At 43.1% G+C, this 25,623-nt stretch overlaps 1 protein-coding gene across 1 annotated transcript in view; it reads right to left on the minus strand.

Annotated features, from left to right (window-relative positions):
* Nucleotides 1-946: 946 nt before the first annotated feature.
* Nucleotides 947-25,623, minus strand: part of LOC133441186 (NACHT, LRR and PYD domains-containing protein 3-like) — a 42,918-nt gene continuing 18,241 nt past the window's right edge. Inside the window, exons 4-7 of the mRNA XM_061718585.1 lie at nt 12,003-12,176; nt 11,629-11,802; nt 1,610-1,656; nt 947-1,479 (exon numbers count right to left, since the gene is read on the minus strand). Of these exons, the coding sequence (XP_061574569.1) occupies nt 947-1,479; nt 1,610-1,656; nt 11,629-11,802; nt 12,003-12,176 (928 nt within the window). The remainder of the gene's footprint in view (nt 1,480-1,609; nt 1,657-11,628; nt 11,803-12,002; nt 12,177-25,623) is intronic.

The raw sequence follows: 25,623 nt of genomic DNA on the forward strand, positions 1-25,623 counted from the left end.
TAAACTTAATTGTGTTTTGCTGCAGGCGGTGCTCCCTTGCTGAAGGGGCGGTGTGGCCTGTAAGGGTGGTGGTGACATAGGCTGCCTTTACTGGTCTCCGGGCTGTGGATGACGTGTTCCCGGTGGTGAAGGGAGCAGGGGAGGTTGGGATGGAGGGGCCTGGTGTCCTCTCCTCCGGTAGGAGTCGGCCTCTCATGTGGATGGTGCAGCAGTGGAGACTAAACTGGGAGGGGCTGCACCACTACTGTCCATCTGACGTCTCATGTCCATCACCATCAGCCGCAGCCTCCGGTTCTCTTGTATTTGCTGCAGCACATACATCATTGCAGGTGGGCCTTGATACGGCTGTGGCTTACCCACATACACAGGTGCTCTAATGTGACTGGGAGATGTCTCTACGAGCTCAGCAGGGTGATTCTGACCTGGGCGCCGTGTGAGGGGTGTCATCTCTGCAAATCCCTCTCTATGCCTCCATTCAGTCTCCTCTATCACAGCGGGGGTTCCTGCAGGGTGACTAACAGCCTGTGGGAGGGTGTTCCCTTCATAATCTTCCATCAGTCTTGGTTATCGCATTCGTCGGCGTGGACCTACATCTTCACTTGGGGGAACATAAGCCATTATCACTTCGTAATGACCTTATCCGGCTCCAAGGACCATATGTTTTGGAGGCTTAATGATTAACAGTTGTACACTGACTTTCTCTGTATTTTAATCAGTGCGTGTCAAGACTTAAATGAAGATGCAGGAAGCGGTTAATTTCCTTTACAATGCTTTAATCGAGTCTAGAGAGTGCACTTACAGGTGTGGTGTGTGTGTGTGGTTCTGGAATATACCATAGAATAATAGAAATCAATAAACAGCAATAAACATATGTTTAACCAAAGCACACAATCCAAATAATAATTTTATAAGCAGCTCTGACAGGAGGAGACTCTTGAGACTGAACTCAACACAGAGACACTGAAAAACCAGGCCCGAACCCGAACCTGAACCCAGGATAAAGAGGTTCATTGAATGTGGTGTTGACGGTGTGGATGTGGATCAGTCTGTCAGAGGAGACGCTGTAGAAGGACAGAGTTCCAGCAGGAACGTCCACATACACTGCTACTCTGTCAGAGACTGAGGAAGAGGAGGAGGAATATGTTACTCTGTTATTGTGAAAGACATAGTACTGACCATCATCAGAACAGAACAGACTCCAGGAATGATCGTTCATTCCAAAGCAACAGTCTTTAGAGTTTCCTTTCCTGCTGATTCTTCTGTAACTCACTGATACAGAAACATCTCCTCTCCACTGGACCTCCCAGTAACAGCGACCCGTCAGAACTTCTCTACACAGCAGCTGAGGCCAGATGTCAAACCTGTCTGGATGATCAGGATATGACTGATTCTCCTCCACACTTGTCATCTCTCTGTTGTTGTCAGAGAGTTTGATTTTTTTGTTGACTGTGTTTGTGTCGATGGTGAGTCGACAGGAATCTGATGGAGAGAACAAACAATCCAGCTGCAGTTATTATTGATCTGTCATTGATCATTGATGGACTCATGAATAAGTGATGTGTCAGTGTGAAGATGGTTGAATGTGTGAATGAAATAAAAACACACTTACACTTCCTCAGACCTGGTGTCATCCATCGTTGTCCAGCAGGCTCCACCCTGAAAGGAGGAGGGGGGTCAGACCAGCACAGTCTCTTTCAGCAAACATGGACATTACATGGCTCTCACACACTGATGAAGGAACAGTCCAACACTTGGACAGGTGCACTTGAATGCAGCATCTCTGAAGTCCTGCCCTGTGGCCGTCACGTTCCAGCACAGTTTGAACACATTCTTTTCATCTGATTTCATCTCTGCTGAATCAGCAGCAGGAGGAGACCATGTCATGGATGAGTGAAGGTGCAGCTGTTATTGTGCTGTGATGGGCCTGAAAACCACACTGCTCTGGTTCTGGGATGTTTACTGGGTCAAGAACGGCTCAGAGTTGTGAACTGCATCTATCAGCTCTGCAGCAGCACCAGATGAGCTGCAGCAGCTCCATCTGCTCAAAGATCTCTGCTCAAAGTGTCATGGAAAAAATTCAGACATTGGCCGGGTTTCCCAGATCAGTTAAGTAGTTCTTAACAGTGAAAGACTTCTTTCAAACCTTCTTAAGGAGCCTGTGAAAGAAAATCGCGTTTCCCAGAGTCGCTCTTAGCTTAAGTATCTCTTTCATTAAGAAGGAAATGAAAGATGCTGCTGACCCAGTCTTTACAACCATCTTAGTGAACAAAGACTCACAGATCCAGCCGCGTCAGGCAAATCAATATTACACCAAGCAATGAGATATTAAAACAATGCACCCCGCACAAGTTTTGATCTATTTTATACTTTAGATTTATATTGTTTAGCATTTATTGGTGACAGCAAAGGGGGGAAAAAAAAGAAAAATAAGGAATAACAAGTGTGTTCCTGTATATGCTTTATGCATTACGCACAAATAAAACGATCATCATGAATATCATTTATTTGATGATTTGGCTGCTATACAGCATGTTCTCGCTGCAAATCAACCGCGTCACCGTGCGCGAAGCAGAACTGTTTTTATGAACGCATTCGTGCGTCAGCACTTCAGTCCCCTGGACGTGTGTCGGACCGGGCTGTCCAGGCAGCCGGGACACCGATCCTCCTGCGCCGAGCCCGAGCGCATCTATGTGATGACAGGGAAGCAGCAGCTGATCAACGGGATCCTTTGATGAATCGTTCATTACAGTCTCAAATATAATCAATGGTGTCGGTTTATATTAAAGAATCTTTTTGCCCAGAAGAAAAAAGAGCGAAGACAACGACCCATAACTATTTTCTTCTCTTGAAAAAACCCACCTGCGGGATGCAGCATCATTCAGAAGAGGAGGAATACGTGCGAGGCGGGGATGATCTCTGCAATCTGAAGCCCTCTATAATTGTAAAAAGAATTTCACTTATCACGGGTTCTTTTTGGAACATAACCCCTGCGAAAAACCAGGGATTGCTGTAATTCCACGTTGCGATTTGCGAAACTCGCCTTCTCTTGGCTCATGTTTTTGAACGCACACAAACGCCCACCACGTTTCCTCCCGGTTTCTGCGTGTGGGGAAAAAAAGCCTCACTGTAGCCAGAAATAACGGAGTAACGCACCGTTTGGATGAAAAAGGGTCATTGAATTATATTTATCATCTTAATTTTTCATTATAACGCACAAGCAGCAGTGAATTAGTGCGTTAGGCAGCAGTGCTGTGTGTAAAAATGCGCTGATAGTGATCGGTGATCGATTTGCCTGGCATCGATTGATTTGGTTTCAGAACCGGACAGCTGCTCCAAAGAGCTTCTGAAAGAGCGAAACTAAAGAACGGTGTTAAGAAGTCATCTGGGAAACACCCATATCTTAGGGTTCTCTCTTAGTTCAAACCTTCTTTGAACCTCTCTTAAATCCTTAAGAGAGGTTGGATCTGGGAAACCCGGCTGTAGCGGCTAAGCCCAAAACTTAAAGCCACTGAGGGGCTGCATAGACAGGCTGGATTTGATTGACGCGCTTGCTGCTCTACTGAACTTTGTGTCTAGTGAGACAAATGACATTTAAGCTTTACTTCTTTTGTGATGTTCTTTTATTTATCACCTTTTCACCACTACCAAACAAAGTTACAGATCGGAGCGGAGCAGAGCGTAGCGTAGCGGTCAAAAAACTATATGCTCCTCCGTCTAGCAACACCTGCCAGCTGATTGCAAACTCTCACCTTTATACTAATTGCAAGTGACACAGTGAGGACACCTACTGGCCCAATTTGGTATACACAAACACACACCCACATAGAAATGGCTCCTACATACCGGCCCCTAATTGTAATGGCTAACAGACATACAATTCCTTCAAATACAAACTAAGGAGCCGTAATTAAAATGATACAATGAACACATCTACCACACAATGTAATATCATGTACCACATACACAGAAACCTGAGAAGATCTGCTAATCTGTAATCTCATGTAATAAACAAAGTTTGGTCACCGGACGTTCAATGACACTAGACTTTGTCTTCAGACGCACTGAACGCACAAGTCCCTTTTTATCTCGAAAAGCCTCCAAGACTCTTCCTAATGGCCAAGAACCTCGTGGGGCCGTAGCATCCATTACGACCACAATATCTCCAGTCTTCAGATTTCTCCTCTCCTGGTTCCACTTTTGCCTCTCCTGCAGCAGAGGTAGGTATTCCCGTACCCATCGCTTCCAGAAAAGGTCAGAGATGTATTGGACTTGCCTCCATCTTCTTTTTACGTACAGATCATGGGGCTCGAACAATCCAGGTGGTAAAGATGGTTTTCCTTTCATGAGGAGGATATGATTGGGAGTGAGCGGCTCCAGATCGTTTGGATCATCCGAGAGTTTGGTAATAGGCCGATCATTTAAAATAGCCTCAGCTTCACACATTACTGTTTGAAGTCCATCGTCATCCAGTCTTTGCTGTTGAAGTACTGAACTCAGAATCTTTCTCACCATGCGGATCACACGCTCCCAGACTCCACCATGATGCGAACCAGCAGGAGGATTAAAACTCCATTTAACTCCATTTTCTTGCAAAGCTCCTTGAATTTGTGCATGATTCAACGATGCGAGCGCCTTCCTTAGTTCCGTATCTGCTCCGACGAAGTTGGTTGCATTGTCGGACCGAATCTGAACCACTTGACCTCTCCTACTGATGAAACGGCGCAGAGCATTGATACATGCATCTGTATCTAAAGAGTTAGCCACTTCCAAATGGACCGCTCTGCTGGCTAGACAGGTGAAAATCACACCATAGCGCTTGGCTGTGCCTCTTCCTTTGGTCACGACAATAGGTCCAAAATAGTCAATTCCCACATTGGTAAAAGGCGGATAATCAGGAAGAATTCTTTCTTTTGGCAAATCTGCCATCTTTTGCTCCACCATTCTTCCATTATACCTTCTGCAGAAACCACAGTTTGTTATGACCTTTCTCACGGCTGAATTGGCACTTGTGACCCAGTACTTCCTCCTCAGTGTGGACAGTGTGTGATTACGACCACTATGACCAAGCCGATTGTGAATGTGCTTCAGGATGAGAGTGGCAATATGTTGATCCTTGGAGAGAATCAGCGGATGTTTAGTTTCCTCTGGCAGGGAGCCTCTAGCCAACCGTCCTCCAACTCTCAGAAGCCCATTATCCAAATATGGATTCAACCTGTAGATAACACTCTGCCTGCTCACAATAGCTTTACCAGATGATAGCGTGGCAATCTCTTCTCCAAATCTTTGTTGCTGGCAGAACTGAATGATGGCAAGCTCAGCCTCCACAAGATCCTTAGCTGACAAGGCCTGTCCCTTTGGCATGTCTGATCTTAACCTGCTTGTATTGGAAGCCTCTGCCTCACTCCTCCTGCGCCACCTTTCCAAAAGAAAGCCTTTTAGTTTCAGGAACCAGGCAACAGATACCCTGAGCTTCATCCAATTTGAAAAGTAGGCCATTAGCCGCCCAGTGGCATCAGATGAGCCCTCAACATTAATGATGTTCACTATGGCTTCTTTCTTGACCTCTGCGTCATCTGCTGCTAATGCAGTCTCTACCAGATTTGCTGGCCATTCCCCTTCTGGTTTACGCAAGAACTTTGGACCCTCAATCCACCTGTTGTCACGAATGAAATCCCCAACTCTCACTCCTCTGGATGCAACATCCGCAGGGTTTTCCTTAGAGCTCACATACCGCCATTGTGCACCTATAGAGGCTCCTCTGATAACCGAGATCCTATTGGCTACAAACGTATGGAAACGCTTGTCCTCATTCATGATATATTTCAGCACAGAAGTGCTATCCGTCCAAAAGACTGACTCTTGCAGCTGGAGCTTCAGCTCTGCCTTCAGCATGAGGTCAACACGCACAGCCAGGACAGCAGCAGTCAGCTCCAAGCGAGGAATAGTAACGGTCTTTAAAGGTGTAACTCTAGCCTTGCCCATCATGAATGCAACATGAACGTCATTTCTGTTGTTCTGCATCCTGAGATAAGTAACGGCTCCATATCCTGCTTCACTAGCATCTGAAAAATGATGCAGCTGCGCATGTATGGGATGTTCAAAGCCCTTAAGTTTAATGGCCCTTTCAACCTTAAACTCAGACAACATATCCAGGTCCTCCATCCACTTTGTCCACTGCTGCAAGATGTCTTGGGGTATGGTCTCATCCCATCCAAAACTTCTTCTACAAAGCTCTTGCAGCATGATTTTAGCAGGCAACACGACTGGTGCAAGAAACCCCAGAGGATCATACACAGAACTAGAGACAGACAACATTCCCCGTCTGGTGCAAGTCTTTTGTTGGACCTCCATTTTAAAGTTAAATGCATCAGTCTCAACACACCACTGCAACCCAAGTGCTCTTTCGACAGGGAGTTTGTCTCTATCCAGATTAAGTTCACTCAGATCTTTAGCTCTGTGTTCCTCAGGAAAGGTTTGCAATATGGTGCGATTGTTGCTAATCCATTTGGTCAGAATGAAACCTCCTTTTTGACAGAGAGCGGTAAGATCTTTGACCATGAGGGTGGCTTCCTCTTCAGAGACCATGCTCTTCAGGCAGTCATCAACATAAAAGTTCTCCTTGACTGTTTGAACCACTGCAGCTGGAAAGTTGAACTCATTGTCATCTGCTGTTTTCCTCAAAGCAAAACTAGCACAACTTGGAGAGGACACCGCACCAAACAGATGAACAGTCATACGAAACTCAGCCAGCTCCTTGGTCAGATCTCCCTCCGGCCACCATAAAAAGCGCAGGTAGTCTCTATCCTCCTCTGCAACCTTAACCTGATGAAACATTGCTTGGATGTCACCCATAACTGCCACTGGTTCCTGCCTGAACCTAATGAGTACCCCAAGCAATGTACTTGTGAGGTTTGGACCTTGCAAGAGCTGTTGGTTCAAGGATGTTCCCTTGTATGCTGCACCACAGTCAAACACTACCCGCAGAGTCTTCTTCCTTGGATGATATACACCGTGGTGAGGGATATACCAAACCTTGCCCCAGTCTCGATCAAGCTGCTGTGCAGTTATTTGTTCTGCATAACCCTTACTAATCATTCCATTAAGGTATGTTTTATACTCATCATAAAACTGCTCATGGTTAAGGAACTTCCTTTTCAGCCCAAGTAACCTTTGTTTCACCACAGAAAAGTTGTTAGGCAGAGACACGTCATGCTTTTTAAAGGGCAATTTCAAGCTATAATGACCATCTTTGAGTGTTGCAGACCTTTCCATAATCTCTATGAACTTCATGTCCTCTCTTGAGAGTCCCTTTTGCTCTGTAGCTCTCTCATTAAAGTCATGGTTGTACTGCTCACTCAACATCTTTTCCAACCTGCTCACAGAAATCCTGTTGACAACTACTGAAGAGACCTCAGCTTCCAAGCTGCTGCCATTTCCTTGCAAAGGGCCGTTAATAACCCACCCCAGTGCTGTTCTCATAGCATAGGGGCCTTCCCCTTGCCTATGTATGACCTCCCAAGGCTCTAATATCTTGGGAGCGTTGCTTCCAATCAACAAATCCACATTCGCCTTTATGCTGGGAATTTTTACCTTTGCTAGGTAGGACCACTTTGCTAAATCTCTTTCAGTCACAATGTTGTCCATGCTTACAGGCATTTTCTTTTGTGTGAGGACTTCAGGAAGTTTATAGAAAAGGTCGGTCTCCAAACCAGATATTTCTAAACCAGGTAGTGAATATGCTGGGACAACCCTTTCCTGTCCCATAGTTTGTAGGAGAAAATTGGTTCGTCTACCAGCAAGATTGAGCCTTTGCATAAGATGTTCTGAACAAAAGGTGGCTGTACTGCCAGGATCCAAAAATGCATATGTGTTTATTATACAGTCTCCTTTGATGGACTTAACTTGGACTGGGAGGATGGAAAGAAGACAGCGATCATCTCCGGCCCCTGTATGACCACAAGTTTTGTGAGATGCTGTGATGTTACATGCCACAGGCTCCTTGGAATACTTTGTGTTTGCTTTAACTTTGTCATTTTTGTCAACATGAAGCACACTGGGATGGTTTTGACCACAAACCCTGCAGGTCAAACGCTTGTCACAGTCTCGACTCATGTGCCCAGCACCTAAACAACCAAAACAAAGCTCCTTTTCCTTTAGAAAGCTTATCTTATCTCGGTGTTTCTTCCTTTCAAAATGTTGACATCCTTCCAATGAATGACTTCTAAAACAACACACACAAGTTAACTTCACTGGAGTACCATGTTCTGATGCATCTCTAGAGATCTCCACCGATTGCACTGGTTCAATGCTAGTGGCAAAGCTGTTTCCTCTCATCTTATTCACTGGTTGTGACTTCATCCTATTGCTGACCTTAAAGCTAGTTGTTCCAGATTTTACATCCTGAATGTCACCAAATAGAGGGTCAGATAGTATACGGACCTGCTTTTCAATGAATGCAACCAGATCCTTGAACATAGCCCTATGCTCAGATGTTTCCAGTATGTCATGTGCAACAGTCCTCCATTGGTCTCTCAGCTTAAATGGCAGCTTAGACATAACAGCCCTCATGTTACTTGGAATGTCCAGCTCCCGAATGTACTGCAGCTTCTCCATGACATTACAACATGAACGCAGAAAAAGAGAGTAAGATTGTAAAGCATTTACATCCTCTGATTTTATTGCAGGCCAAGCCAAAACCCTTTCAATGTATGCAGTGGCGATCCTATACTCATTGCCAAAGTGTTCTTGGAGCAGCTGGTTTGCTCGAGCATAGCCATACTCTGGAGCCATATGCTGGCAGCTCCGAACCAGTTCCCTTGGCTGCCCTCTGGTAAACTGCTCGAGATAATACAAGCAATCACCTCTGCTGACCTTCTCCTCCACTCCTTGCTCAAACGCTCGCTTAAAGGAAATATATTGAAGAGGATCCCCATCAAATATGGGAATATCTCTCGCTGGCAATAACATTAAACGCTGCTGATGTACAAGAGCTGATGTTATTTCATTCTGTTTTTCCATTATGGCACAGATATTTCCAAATTGCCTTTCATCTGTAGGCTGAGCATTTAACAGTGTGGGTTGCAAAGGTGGCATGGATGCCTCCACTTGCGTTGTTGAATAAACATTTAGCCCTTTTAAATCCATACACTCCCTTAGTCCAGCTGTACATTGCTGACTGGCCTCCTGTGTTAGCATAGCAACTGCTGGTGGGTTATATGTTGGCAGTGACCAATCTTTTGGCTGTCGCTTGCTCTGAGTTACAGGTCTGTACTCCTTTGCTATTGGGTTTAATTGCTTAGAAGCTGCTGCCTTTATTTGCTTGTCCAGGTAGGAGTTCATTGCATTTGATGATGCTCTAGAAACACTTTGAGAGTCAGAGGCCTGTAACACGGCTAATTTAGCAGTGGATGCGGCTAACTTAGTTTCCAGTCCAAGCTGTTCCTTTTTCCTCTTGAGCTGTTGCTCTTGTTCCTCGAGAGCATGCATTTTCTGCAAAGCTGCTGCATGAGCAAGCAACGCAGCCCTTTCAGCCTGTGCTTTAATTCTTGCAGAGGAAGTAGTGCTTGACTTTCCACTATATGAGCTTCTTCTGCTGGAGTGTTTGCTAGCCACATTTGAAACACTGTCCTCTGGATTCACAACATCATCATCATCATCATCATCACTATCATCTTTTGGTGTTTGTTCAGCACATAACCATTTTTTCACATTAAACATACATTCATCATTGCATATCATTTTTGCTTTGAACCATATGTTGTGTTTTTCCTTTTCCTCATCAGGTAAAATACCAACCAAAGAACCATGAATACCTTTAGCTTCATCACACAAATTGACAAGATCATCAAGAGCACATTGTACCTTTAGTTTATCTTTGTTTTGCATAAGCACCTGCATTTTTTGTCTTAAAATACCCGTCTTATTTAGCTTAGCTTTCCTAGTACTTTGCAACCTTTCAATCTTTTCAGCAAAAGCCTTAGCAGTTAGCTTTACAACACGTTTTTCAGTCTTCCTTTGCGTACCAATGCCATCAGTGTTAATGTTCCTTTCAGCCGATTGCGCAATAGCCGATTGCGCAATAGCCGATTGCGCAATAGCCTCCACGGGCTTGTCCACAGCTTCACGCGCATCCATGATTTCCCCCACAAAGTTAACTGTCCTCCCGTTTTGACCACCAATGCTTTGGATTTACGCCCCGTCCCGATATATGAAACAATTGTGCACATGAGCATGAATGGCCATTCATTAATTTGTAGTGATACTACTCACGTTGGGCGCCTTGATCGTCCCGATGAATGAGTCCTGCACCGCCGAAGTCCGAAAATCAGCTCCCGGTGTCCTCACGCCGACAGCGGGTGTTAACTGAGCTCCCAGTTGGCCGGCTGAGATGATGGTGTCCGGTGCGATGGCGCCGGCCCGGCTTGTCTTGGCCCCAGACGATCCCGCAGCCCAGCGGACCCCGCAGCTCCAGACGATCCAGCAGCTCCAGAAGATCCAGCAGCTCCAGACGATCCAGCAGCTCCAGACGATCCAGCAGCTCCAGACGATCCAGCAGCTCCAGACGATCCAGCAGCTCCAGACGATCCAGCAGCTCCAGACGATCCAGCAGCTCCAGACGATCCAGCAGCTCCAGACGATCCAGCAGCTCCAGAAGATCCAGCAGCTCCAGAAGATCCAGCAGCTCCAGACGATCCAGCAGCTCCAGAAGATCCAGCAGCTCCAGAAGATCCAGCAGCTCCAGACGATCCCGCAGCTCAGCGGATCCCGCAGCTCCAGCCGACCCTGGCTCCAGCTGATCCCGGTTCCAGCTGATCCCGCAGCTCCAATAAGGACTCGCAACTCCAAACATTTGCGCTCCTCACATCCGTGGTTTCCAAAGAAAACGTAGTTTCACCATGAAACAGGTTCCTCCTGGAACTCAATAAACCCGAGCAGACCTCCTGGTGCTTGGTAATCCAGATCCAAGCAGTTTTTTGACTTGAATGTAGCGGCTAAGCCCAAAACTTAAAGCCACTGAGGGGCTGCATAGACAGGCTGGATTTGATTGACGCGCTTGCTGCTCTACTGAACTTTGTGTCTAGTGAGACAAATGACATTTAAGCTTTACTTCTTTTGTGATGTTCTTTTATTTATCACCTTTTCACCACTACCAAACAAAGTTACAGATCGGAGCGGAGCAGAGCGTAGCGTAGCGGTCAAAAAACTATATGCTCCTCCGTCTAGCAACACCTGCCAGCTGATTGCAAACTCTCACCTTTATACTAATTGCAAGTGACACAGTGAGGACACCTACTGGCCCAATTTGGTATACACAAACACACACCCACATAGAAATGGCTCCTACACCGGCCATTATATGGTTTGTAACAAAAGGCCAACAGCTTTAAGGAACAGGATGAGAAGAGGGGGATATAAAACATGTAAATGCAGATGAAAGGGTCACATCTCTTTTGTAATGTATACCTTCCTCTAAGAGGACTAGCATCCGCATGTCAGGTGCAGGTATCTGTATTTTACTCTGTGAAAATAATAAAAAAATACCACAACAAAATCCAGACAGCCACAAAGATGATGTCCACAACAACTCCATGAAGAGTCCAGCACACTGATGTCCTTCTGTCTTCATACCTGAGAGTGTCCAGTCTCCAGTGGGGATCCTTCAGTCCAGCAGACAAAAGCTTCCCTGCTGACTCTCCTGGATGGTTGTAGCTCAGGTCCAACTCTCTCAGATGGGAGGGGTTGGAGCTCAGAGCTGATACCAGAGAAGCACAGCCTTCCTCTGAGATCAGACAGCCTGACAGCCTGCAGACACACAACACAACACAACACACATGCAGAGACTCTGAGAGAACTGCTCTGAGACTAAAGCTGACTCTGTCCTCATGTTCACCTGATGATGGTGCTGATGGAAAAGACAGAGGATCAGCAGAAACACATCAACAATCTTTCAATATCAACCACAGTTCTAACGGTCAACATTTGATCACTTGGTGGATTCTGACCTGAGAGACTCCAGGTGACAGTGTGGACTCTCCAGTCCAGGACACAGCTTCTTCAGTCCTGAATCCTGCAGGTGGTTGTTACTCAGGTCCAGTTCTGTCAGACTGGAGGACTGAGAGCTGAGAACTGAGGACAGATCTGCACAGATGTTCCCTGAGAGGTTACAGTCACTCAACCTGCAGACGAGATTAAAGAAAAATGATGAGGTTATTTAGGAAAGTCTGTGCATAACACTTCATGTACAAGACAACTCAAAGGGCCTGATTGAAATTTGACGAGTTGGAGTTAGAGATATTAGTGGAAGAGGCAAATAAACACATTCATGAACTACAGCAAAGAAATTGAAACATTACCAAAAGAAACGCAATATGGGAGAAAATCTGCGATAGAATAAATGCAGTTGGTAAGACAAAAAGAACGGCAGATGAGGTTAAAAGAAGGTGGCAAGATATAAGGCGAAGAACTAAAGAAAAAGTGGCCTTTAATAAAACTTGTGCAACCATTTTTAAAATAGCATGCAGCAGAATAAAGACTCTCTCTCTGCGTATTCTTTGATTTTGGATGTCGCCTCCTTGCCACAATAACAGCAGCCATCGGTGCGTAATGCTGGGCAGATTAGCACCTTCCTTTCGAACGTATTAAATACAGACGCAATCACAATCCCCGCATTAACTTTCAGGCTTGGTAAATCTCATTGCGTGTGGTAAATGAACCTATTTGCATTTTCCCCTCCCAGTATTTAGCGCTTTCTGGCGGGTACGCCCCATATTGATTATTCATCAGGGCAAAAGTACTAAATGAACAGCGTGTGCTATTTTGCTCATTTGAGAGGCGCAGTCCTCTTTGCACGCTGTTAGTAGATCAGCTTGCACATTGGTTTGCGGGTGATGTCAAGTTTGCACACGTTTTTACACACGCAAGTAAATCAGGCCCAAAGTGCTTAAAATAAAAATATTTTGAAAAATGAATAAATCATTTAAGAATTTAAGACTAGTAATTAAAGACAGAAAGACATAAGTAAATAAAAACGTTTTCAACTTGACTTAAACCTATTGAGAGTTTCAGCATCCCAGATGCATTCTGGGAGTTTGTTACACAGCACAGGTGAGGAGCAAAAGCTGAACGCTGACTCATCATGTTTGGTTTTAAATCTGGGTATAGAAAGTAGGCGTTTCCCTGACGACCTGAGGGTTCTGGTTCGTTCATCATGGACCATGGGTCCGTTTCACAAAGCAGGTTTAGTGAAAACTCTGAGTCTGTTAACCCTGAAATGAGGGAAACTCTGAGTTTTCCGTTTCACAAAGGGAGGTAACTCAAACCAGAGAAAGAGAGGTAACTCTAGCCTGTTTCACAAAGAGAGGTAACTTAAGCTCTCGGTCAGTTACCGACGTAAAAGATGCTCTGAACCTAACCTGGTCAGTTACCGTAGTAACAGACGCTCTGAACCTAACCTGGTCGGGACCAGGTTTATCTCAATGAACCTGGAGTTTCTCTGCGTCTCCGCCTCTTTCAGAGCCGCACGCACATTTGATTTCCTCATTCATTCAGTCAGCAGGCGAGTTTTGGCGAAGTTCTGCCGTCTGTCATTAAAAACAGAGTCAGTATATATATAAGAAGTCCATTGTCACGAACAGACATGTCCTTTTGATGAAGACCCAATTGATGAAGGTGCAGCATTAATGTCGCTGAGAATTAAAGAGAATTAAATATTCGTCGGGAGATGGTTATCAGACCGCATAATACATTACATATTCTCATTACAGGCAAAGCAATATATGTTAATCAAAATTATAACAAATAAAAGGCATGACATATCTCACTTTGCATGTAGTGGGAAATAATATTTGTTTCACCTTAAGTTGAATTTACTACGAATGAAGTTTTGCAATATATTCAAATTTTCCAACCTCCACCTGTATATTATTACATAAATAAATAAGAGCATAATATGTGTCTGTATTGGTTCAATACGGAACGCAACTTTTAATTCCCGATTACGGAACAATTCCGTATTTCAAGGGACGGGTGGCAAGCCTACATAAACCTGTCCAAGCCAAGGAGTTCCACAGGATTGCAGGTGAATGATGTGGAGATCTGTTAAATTAATTTTATATTATATTCTGTGCTGCGGTGTTACTCTTTTTTCGAAAAACATGTTCAAATTCGCCGTAAGCGCGCATTTAAATCTCTAATTCCATTCGGGTGAAAAAGAACACGGCGTGATGTGTGTGGATCTTCAGATGCAAACTAATGTTTCCTCAAAGGGATTTTGTAAATTGAAATGTTAAATAAAGTTTAAAAACAAAAAAGAAAAAGTATGTGGATCTTTTGTTGTCGCCGGTTGCCACGGTGAATCCTTGTATCAGGGCTCCATAGATGCTAGCTTTTTATAGTTGTGGTGCATGCGCTTAACTCCAGGTGAAACTATTTAGAGTTGAGTAAATTAACTCAAATCCGCTGTTCTGGAACCGAAAACTCAGAGTTTCCGATCTCAGAGTAGATCAACTAAGAGTTCAGGATTAGACTCAGAGTTTGTTGAACCTGCTTTGTGAAACGGACCCCAGGGGGCAGCCAAGAGAACTGATAAGAAGCTGCTATCATATATCTAACCCCAGGGCCCGGTTTTTCAAAAGTAATCCGCTCGGATTTTGGATAAGGGATTGGATCAAATCATGAAAATGGGTTTTTCAAAAGACAAAACGGATTACGTAATCGGATTAGATCACGTAATCCAATCCTGGTTTTGATCTGGATCAAACCTTCAGTTTGGGTTTTTCAAAACTTTTTAGTAGGATTGGGATCACTTTGATCCAAAAAATCGGGATTAAACTGATCCCATCAGAAGGGTGGATTCAGCGTAGATTTCAGGCCCAAAATGTAATGAAACTTTAAAATTGTATCAAATAACACTATATTTGGATCATGCAGTATAGCCTACAAGATATCCTATTTATTCATAAGGTTTTCATTTGATTTGTTCATCCGTCAGGCTACTGTCAGTACGTGCACATGCAGCGATTCAAGCTGGTTGGAGATCATTTGCACACATCGTACTGACTTTTAAACTGCATGTGAACACCATAAGTCAGTCAAGTCAATCTGATCAAACCGGATTCATCAACCCGCTTGCAGCACCTAGATAAGCCAGTCGCAACCGCCTTGTTAATGCCATGTGTACGGGGACATGGATATTACAGTCTGCGCATGCTCGAGATTTTCCCCCGGGGGAGGGGATTCACCCGGAAGTGAAAGGAGACGAGTCGACGCGACGCTGCCGACGCTGCTCAGTAGTAGCGCCATCAGTAGCGCCCTGGGGTGTCGTCAAAATATTTCCTATTCTGACATTTCATATATAAATACTGTATTTTCGCGACCATACGGGCGCCGTGTGGAAAGGCATACCCTCAGTCTTGTGTCATTTCTGTATTTAAAACACACACGGCGCACCGACCGAAACGGCACCCACACAAGAACACACGCACACACACACGCACAGGAGTGTGCGTATTTAAAAATACAGCGGGAGCAAAACTTAGTTTGATTGTAGGCTACTTTATTTCAGTTTTTACATTTATCAAACCCATTAAGTCTCATCCTCTGTTTCTGCATTAAAGAGCTCCGCTAATTAGTGATTAGGTAGGTTATAACGTATTCAGCCTTTCAGTATAGGCCTACAGCAAAGTAGAAAGAGTTTGGCCTCATAAAATAATCCCCCAAACAGCTGTCAATATTGACCACAAATAATATATATCATTCTGTCACTAATTATAATATTATAATTCATCACAATCAAAAATATTTTTGTTTTGTTTTTAGATGATTTTTTAGTGATGCATGCAATGATAAAACAGAATAACAAAGCAATGGCAATGGCATCACTGGTTTTTGAAATCCAAAACAAATCCAAATCAGAAATAGTGTCTAACTATTGCGTCCCTTGTTGCACGTCCTGTTTGCTCGTTCTGGCAGAATGCAGGAGGTTGGTCAGGGTCTCCAAGGGGCTCAGACAAGCTGGTCTCTCCACATCAGATGAAGAACTCTGAAATGATTGTATTTGATATTAAGCCTTTTTATTGAATTCAATACATCTGTATTTGAAACTTGTTCAAAATATCCTCAATGTACAGTGTTTGTGAGTAATGTTTTTATTTATTTGTTGTAGGTCTCAGATGAGCGGACTGCCAGAAGAGGGTGTTTTTGTGTGTGTGTGTGTGTGTTTTCGTTTCAAATACAAATAGACTTTATTGACCCCACACTGGCTATTCTACTTCTCTCTTTACATATCTATAGTTCTACATTGTGTTTCCTACCCTATTTGAGCACTGGTTATCCAGATTTGGTGATCCTGAAAAGTTTCTATCCGGATCAGATTGATCCAATCCGATGTTGCTTTGAAAAACCGGCTCAAAAGTAAGCTGGATTACGTGATCCTGGATAGCAAAAAAAAGGGTTACTAAATCCGGATCAATTTGATCCGGATTAAACCTTTTGAAAAACCGGGCCCAGGAGATCAGAGATGTATTTTGATCCGAAATCAGGTGAAGAGAAAGTGTACTGTTTTAGGTTCAAAACATTAATTAAGAAATTACCCTATGCTATGCTTAACTATGAGTGATGTAGTGATAGAGCAAGTAACAGAAGTGAAGGTATTAGGGGAAGTTGTAGAGAGTCAAATGTCCTGGAATAGACAAATTGACCAAATAGTGCAGAGAATGGCTAGAGGTATAGCTGTGATTAAACACTGCAGGAAGTTTTTGCCTAATGATTTGATAAAACAGGTGATACACGCATCGGTCTTGTCGAATGTAGATTATTCCTCTGTGATTTGGTCCAGTACAACCAAACGTAACCTGGCCAGGCTGCAGGTAAATCAGAACAAAGCAGCTGGCTAAGTCATTCAGCGCCTTTATCAGACCAGTGGAAGTATAATGAATCCCCATCCATCCCCGATTATAATGTTGTTTTTTTGCACTTTGAGCAGGTGTCTTACTGTCTGTTGTGTCTGAGTTGTGAGCATTTTGTTCATGTTTTTTTTTTTTATTATATTTATTGGGTTTTCAGATTTAACATGACATATTCATTAATGATGATTTACATGTCCACATTCATAAGGAAAAGACAAAACCAAGAACTACTGCAAAATATATAAATGAATAAACAGAAATTCAATAAAATAAAATAAAAAAAAGAAATAAAAAATAAAAAATATATATAACCCTGCGTTTCCTATAGAGCTGATGTGTTGAATATTACACTTTCTTTATACACTTCCTGATTGGTGACTTTCAAGATATTTTATAAAATGTCCCCATAACTCAGTGCTTCTCAAAGTGTGGGGCGCGCCCCGCTGGTGGGGAACGGAGACATGACAGGTGGAGCGCGACAAACGCGGATTTCATACGTCCGCTTTGTGAACAGCGAATGTGTGAGGATTTGCTGTTTTGCAAATACATAAAAAAGAGAGCCACAGCTGATGAGCTATTTAAGATCATGGACAGTTACTTCAAAGAACACGGCCTTAAATGGGAAAATTGTGTGGGCGTTTGCTCTGATGGCGCACAGGCCATGGCAGGGAAACGAAGCGGGCTGCAGGCACTGATAAAGAAGGTTGCTTCAGTTGCGCACTGGACGCACTGTGTCATTCACAGGGAAGCGCTCGCGTCAAGACAGCTCAGCCCCGAACTAAACAAGGTTTTAACAGAGGTTGTGGGCATTTTAAATTTCATTAAAACCCAACCCCTGAAAACGCAACTGCTCTCTGCACTTTGCGAGGAGATGGGAGCTGATCATACATCTGTGCTGTTTCACAGCGAAGCAAGGTGGCTCTCCAGGGGCAAAGTGTTGCTGAGTTTGAGCTGAGAGTGGAGATTCTGCTTTTTTTGGGAGGAGCGCACGTCGCTGCAAGCAAATTCAGTGATGAACAATTTCTGTTGAAGCTGGCCTATCTCAGTGATGTGTTTTGCAAGCTGAATGAGTTAAATCTTCTGCTACAAGGCAAAGACAAGCACCTACCTCACCTGGCAGATAAGATCACTGTATTCTCCAGAAAACTCGAGGCATGGGGCAGACGCCTCGATCAACAAAATGTAGAGTTCTTTGAGAACCTGAGTGAAGTTGCTGAAACCATTTACACTGGAGCCACCCCAGTGATCCCGTGTATAAAGCAGAACATCTCTTCTCTGAGAGAAATGTTTCAGAGATACTTCCTGAACAACAGTGCTCAGTGTTATGGATCCATTCAGTGCAGCAGGTTGGTATTTTAAGATTTTATTGATCATAATCATATATTTTATGTATGTTGTTAATACTTACTAACCGAAATAGACAGATTTCTTCATTTTTATTATGCAATGACAAATAAAGTAATCCTATGTTTTATTCTATCTGCAGTGCCTGCTGATTTGAGCCAGGCTGAAGAGGACCAATTCATTGACATGACCTCTGACTACAACCTGAGGCTGAGGTTTACAGCTCATACTCTTAGTGAGTTCTGGATTGGAGTTGAAAGGGAATATCCCCTTATCGAACAGAAAGCTTTAAACATCCTTTTTCCCTTTGCCACTTCATATCTCTGCGAGATAGGCTTTTCAGCTGTTGCTTCTCTAAAAAACAAGTATAGATCCCAGCTCAACATTGAGCATGATTTGAGAGTGGCAGTTTCCAGCCTGCAACCCCGTTTTGAAAGGATGTGCAGTGCAAAACAGGCACACTGCAGCCAATAGCAATGCAAGGAAAGTTCACTTGTTTATGTTTTTGTTTTTTGCATAGATTGCAAATTAAGTTATGATGGTACAACTGAACTTTTATTTTCTCTTTTTGAACTTTGTGCAGTGCAAAACAGGCACACTGCAGCCACTAATGCAGGGAAAGTTCTCTTGTTTATGTTTTTGCAAATTAAGTTATGATGGCAAAACTGCACTTTTATTTTCTCTTTTTGAACTTTGTGTTATTTGTTGTTTTTGATTCAGTATCAAATATGACTGATAAACTTGGTGCAAGTAATTTCAATACATTTAAAATAATTTGAAGTAATTCGTCAAGATTTTTTTTTTAGGCGACGGGGGCAAGTGGGGCTTGAAAATCCCCACTTGTTCAAATTGGGGAATGATGAAAAAAGTTTGAGAACTACTGGTTTAGGGGTACTTTTTAGCAAATGTTTCAAAGACGCCGCATATAAATAGAGATTTAAGGGCAATGGTGATGTAGTGGTCTTTTCTATTGTGACCCAAGGCATTACAGGACTATCTACAAACCAGTACATTGCTGCTCTAATCTGGGCTGCCCAATAGTACCAGAGATAGTTTGGAATTTGGAGCCCTCCCCTTTCATAGGGCAGGTAGAGCAGCGTGAGTCTGAGTCTCGGGCGTTTATTATTCCAGATGAAGCTAGTATTTAATTCTTTCAATTTATTAAATAGATGCAATGGGGGTGTAAAGGACTGGATTGGAATAAATATAAAAATTTAGGCAAAACATTCATTTTAGCGACCAATTAAAGAAATGGGAAGATCTGACCATCTTTTAAGGGATTCTGATACGGATGTTAAAATAGGATTATAATTCTCTGAAACTAAGTCCTTTATGTCTGGAGTAATTTTTATTCCCAGATAGGTAAAGCCACAAGGTAAATTTTGAAATATATTCGCCGCTGGTGGGCTGTCCCTTTCATTCTTTCTAAGAAACAGTATCTTAGACTTTGTGTTATTTACCTTGTAACCGGAGAAACTCCCAAAATATTTTATTAAATTAGTAAGTGTTGGTATGGACTGTGACAGATTTTTTTTAAGAAAAGTACAATATCATCCGCATAAAGGCCAATACGGTGTTCATAGTTCCCAATTGTTACTCCAGTGATTAGGGGGTGAGATCTGATTGTCAAAGCCAGGGGTTCAATTGATAGTATAAACAGGAGGGGCGACAGTGGGCACCCTTGGCATGTTCCCCTGGATAGGCTAATGGGTTTTGAGATAATGGTATTGGTCAGAACCTCTGCACTAGGGTTGCTATATAGTAGTTTTATCCACTTAATTATATTTTCTGCAAGGCCAAATCTAGGGAGCAAGTCAAACAGATACGGCCACTCCACCCTGTCAAAGGCCTTGTCAGCATCCATGGATAGAATGGCCGCATCCGGACACCCCTCCCCAGCATGCAAAATGTTTAGTACCCTTCTCAGATTGTGAAATGCCTGCCTTCCCCTGATAAACCCATTTTGGTCTACATGTATAAGATCTGGCAGGTATTGCTCTAATCTCAGTGCTATGACTTTAGCTATGAGTTTAGTATCAGACTTCAAGAGTGATATAGGTCGGTAGGAATCACACTTAAATGGCGGTCTACCAGGTTTCAGGATGTTTGTAATAAGGGCTCTTGAAAGAGAAGATGGCAAGGAGTTGGCTCTAAATGCCTCTTCAAACATATTTAAAAGAGGAGGCAGCAGCTTTAAAGGTTCTTTAAAGGTTTTGTAGATATCGATGGGGAGCCCATCAGGGCCCGCTGCTTTCCCTCCCTTCATGCACGTAAGGGCCTCATGTAACTCTGAAAGTTCCACTGGTCTGTCTAGGATTTCTTGGTCCCTAGGGGAAGAGTGGGGAGCTCCAATTTATCAAGAAAACTGTTTTGTATGCTCTTGTTGGATGATAGATCCGATTTTATATGAGTTTTTCATCAAATATTTTGAATGCTTCATTTATTTCTTTTTGGATCAGATGTGTTAATTCCATTTAAGTTTTCTATCTCATGGATACTTTTTTCAATTTGTAAAGTTTTGATTCTCCAAGCAAGCAGTTTACCAGCCCCTTCCCCCTGGTCATAGAACGATTGTCTTAGTTTGTTTTAATTTGTTAGAGCCATGTTTGCTGACTGCTCAATATGATGGGCTCTAAGTAAGGTCAGTTTATGCTCAAGCACTGGAGTGTTATTAATTATAGTTTCACTTTCCAATGTTTTGATTTCTTTTTCAATTTCCAACATTTTGTTTTTGAATTGTTTAGAGTTAAAACTGGTATAGCTAATTATTTGTCCTCTGATATGAGCTTTAAAAGCTTCCCATCTAATTAAGGGTGAAGTTTCAGACAAGTTAACCTGGAATAACAATTCTATCTGTTGATCAATGAAGCGGATAAACTCCGGGTCCTGTAGCCACTTGGTATCAAATCTCCATCTGGGAGGTCCACAGAATTGTTTAGAAGTACTGTATTCTATAGACACTGTTGCATGGTCAGAAATTATTATGCTACTGTAATAACAGTTCTCAACATTACAAAGTGAAGTCCTAGAAATCAAAAAGAAGTCCAACCATGAAAGAGTTTTATGTGGAGCTGAATAGCAGGAGAATTCTCTCTTATCTGGATTCAACTCCCTCCAGACATCACACAGGCCCAACTCATGTATAAAGTTAAGGATTACCTTCCTAGATTGGTTGTGGTCATGAATACCATTTTGATCAATATTGGGGTTCAATGCACAATTATAATGCCCACCCATAATAATTCCCCCCCTTAGTGATGACAGTGTAAAATTGTCTTTATTAGGGCCGTAGACATTTACTAAATTAAGATGTTGACCAAATAGAGTACCCTGTAGAATAATAAATTTTCCCCCAGGATCCAGAGTGGTGGTAGTTATTTGAAAAGGGATGGATTTATGGATTAATATGACCACACCCCTAGCAAAGGATGAGTAATTAGCATCAAATACCTGTCCCTGTCACCTTCTCCTCCTCCTCAACCTGATTACTGTTGCAGAGCTTTATTCACCATGCATGCGCACACATCAACAGGGTACACAACAAAAAAAACAGGAAGCACTGTATACTCTTCTCTCTTCTCTAAAACAGTCACTAATGCAGTCAGTAGAGGCAGTATCAATAAGTAGTCAACCTGTGCCATCTAGTGGAGAAACTATTGAAAACTACTGCATCACAACACTCCCACTTAGTTTTTCAATAACATTAAGTTCCTTTAAATAATATTACAGAGCCTTGCTCTCATTCACAAAATAATGTCAAACAACAACAAAAAAACATTTCTCTCACATTGTGTTCACTGAAACTATTTTGTTTGTTTACAATGTTTTATCTGGAACTCTTTTTCACAATGTTTTTTAATGGAACTCTTTTTACTTTTCTTTTTTAGATTTTTAATTGATCAGGCAGCGTTCGGCGTACACCTGTCAAGCACACATATGCACTCAAAAGTTAAACAGGGAAAAGTCCAATCTCTCCCCTGAGGTATTCAAACTTCTGTTTAGACAGTGGTTTGGTAAAGATATCCGCTTTCATGTCATTTGTTGGACAATACTGCAGTTCTATTTGTCCATTCTGTACACATTCACGGATGTAGTGGTAGCGAATGTCTATGTGTTTGGTCCTGGAGTGGTTCACAGGATTCTTTGCAATTGCGATTGCTCCTTGGTTGTCTTCCAGGATCAATGTGGACATAGCTTCCACTCCGAGATCACTCAGTAATCTTTTCAGCCAGATTCCTTCTTGTGCTGCTTGACTGAGTGCGATGTACTCCGCTTCTGCAGTTGAAAGTGCAACTGTTGCTTGCTTCTTGCTAAGCCAGCTCACTGCTCCTCCACTCAGTAGAAAGACGTTGCCTGTTGTTGAGCGGCGGTCATCCTGATCTCCAGCCCAGTCAGCATCTGAGAATCCAATCAGTGCTCCAGTGTCAGATTTGTCATACTTGAGAGCAAAGTTCACTGTCCCTTTCAAGTATCTAAGTATCCTCTTCACGGCGGTTAGATGTGCAACATCTGGATTCGCGTTGAACTTTGACACAGCACTCACTGCTTGAGCTATGTCTGGTCGAGTGGCCATTGCAGCATACAGCAGACTTCCCACCATTGACTGATAGGTATGCTGGCCACTGGCTTGCTGACACCATCACTTTTCTTCAGCTTGACATTGCCATCAGCAGGAGTTGCCACAGGATTTGCATTATCCATTCCATATTTCTTCAGTATGGCTTCGATGTAATGTTTCTGATGAAGAATGACACGGTTCTTCTCTTTGTCTTGGATTACAGAGATGCCCAGGATATAGGACAACTCTCCCATGTCTTTCATCTTGTAGCGCTCCTTGAGAGCTACTTTGAGCTCGTTCATGCTTTCAGTTGACTCTGTTATCAGGATTAAATCATCAACGTAGACTGCGAGTATTTCAAGCTCTTTCCTTGATCTCACAAACACGCAGGGGTCTGATGTACTTTTCTTGAATCCGATTTCCATCATGAACTCTGTGAAAGCCTTGCTCCAACAGCGAGGAGACTGTTTCAGTCCATAGATTGATTTTTTCAGTTTGCATACCAGGTGTTCCTGCCCTGGTTTAATGTAGCCCTCCGGCTGTTCCATGTAAATTTCCTCTTCCAGGTGTCCGTTAAGGAATGCAGTTACAACATCCATCTGGTGTACATGTAGATTGTTTTGAATGGCGAAGGACAGTAATGTACGAATCGAGCTGAAACGTACTACTGGTGAAAACGTTTCATCATAGTCAGCACCATACACCTGTGAGTAGCCCTTGGCAATGAGCCTGCACTTGTATCGCTCCACTCTTCCATCACTGTGATGCTTGACTCTGAACACCCATCTCGATCCTACTGCCTTTCTTTCTCTTGGTAAGTCCACTAAGTCCCACGTTTCATTTTCCAGCAGTGACTCATACTCCAAGTCAGCCGCCTCCTGCCATTCTTTTGCATTAGGACTCATCAGCGCTTCTTTCAGTGTGACCGGCTCTGTCACACAACACATATTTGCATGATGATCAACAGTCACTGTATCAGCAAACTCATCATATCCAAATCTTCTTGGAGCGTTTCTGATTCTGCCACTTGTTCTCACAGTACTGTCAGCTGTGACCTCATCATGTCGCGTTTCACTCTCATCTTCTTTTATGATTATCTCGTTCTCTGTGCAGGGTACTTTCGCTTCCTGCATCCAGTTGAAGTTTGATTCATCGAAGATGACATCACGGCGGATTAGAATCCTCCTTTTCTCTTCATCATACAGACGATATCCCTTGGCATTGTTTGCATATCCAACGAAACGAAGCTTCACAGCTTTCTTGTCAAGTTTCTTTCTTTGTTCATCTGGGATATGAGCATAAGCAATACAGCCAAATACCTTCATGTGACTCATGTCAGGTTTCTTTCCACACCATCTCTCATAGGGTGTCTCTTCCTTCAGAACAGCTGTGGGGAGCCTGTTCTGTATGTAAGCTGCGGTGGCTACAGCCTCTGCCCAGTACATTTTTGGAAACTTCGCATGTGACAGCATGCTCCTGGCTGCTTCAACTAATGTCCTGTTTTTGCGTTCCGACACGCCATTCTGCTGTGGCGTATAAGGTACAGTCATTTCATGGTGGATGCCTTGAGACTTCAAATATTCTTGAAACTCCTTCGATGTGTACTCACCACCACCATCTGTCCTCAGCTTTGTGACGCTCAGTCCAGACTCATTTGAGAATGTTCTCTCAAATTCCTTGAATTTGCTTAGCACCTCATTCTTCCGTTTCATGAAGTATACTTTGCAGCATCTTGTGTAGTCATCAATGAAAGTCACAAAATATTTTGATCCACTTATAGATTCAGTCTGCATGGGACCACAGACATCACTGTGAATCAGCTGCATCTTTCGTTTAGAACGGATTCCTCCAATCGACTTGAATGGCTTTTTAGCCAACTTGCCTTCCACACATCCTTCACAGAAGGGAATCTCCTTTTCTGCAGAGAAGTTCACTCCGTTCACCAGATCTTTGAGTTCCTTCAGCTTAGTAGTGTGACCTAGGCGCTGGTGCCACAGACTGGCCGCTACTAATGAACTGTGACATGCAGTGTCACTTCCTTCAATGTCCAACTGATATAGTCCATCAGCTCTTTGTGTTCCCATGCCTTGAAGTGTTCCATTTCTTCCACGTATGTAGCAACGAGACTTTTTGAACTGCACTGAATTCCCTTTCTTGGTAGCAGCTCCCACTGAGAATAAATTCCCAGACAGCTTTGGAACATACAGCACGTCATACATTGTGACATTTTTTACATCACTTGATTTGAAAGTCATTTTCATGTTGACACGTCCAATTCCTAGGGCGTCGACCACCCTTCTGTCACCCAGTTTCACTGACTGATTTTTTGTGAATGGCTGGTAGTCGTGAAGAATGTCCTCATTACATGTCATGTGTTTTGATGCTCCAGAATCAATTAACCATTCAACTTGCTGTGGTTTCTCACCGTTTGCCTCTCTGATCACAAAGGCACTCTCAGAGGAGTCTTCATCATCCTCACATGTCACGTGTTTTGCTTTGTGAATTTTCTTTTTCGTTTTATTTTTCAAGCTCGGGCAGTCACGTTTTAAGTGGCCTTCTTTTCCACATTTGTAACATCTCCACGTGCTTCTGTCTACCGCTCCCACTGTCTTAGAGCTATCCTGCACATTTCCTCGAAATTGTGATGACATGGCTGATGCACCTCCTGACGTAGCACCACTTGAATCATTAGCATTCACTCGCTTTTGTTCTTCATTTATTAATGCTTGCTGAACAAACTTCAGTGTCAGGTTGTCAATCTTAGTTTCTAGTGCAGTGACAATTGTAGCATAACTTGGTGGCAAACTACCCAGCAGT

Source organism: Cololabis saira, chromosome 3 (assembly GCF_033807715.1).
Source record: "Cololabis saira isolate AMF1-May2022 chromosome 3, fColSai1.1, whole genome shotgun sequence".
Taxonomy (NCBI): domain Eukaryota; kingdom Metazoa; phylum Chordata; class Actinopteri; order Beloniformes; family Belonidae; genus Cololabis; species Cololabis saira.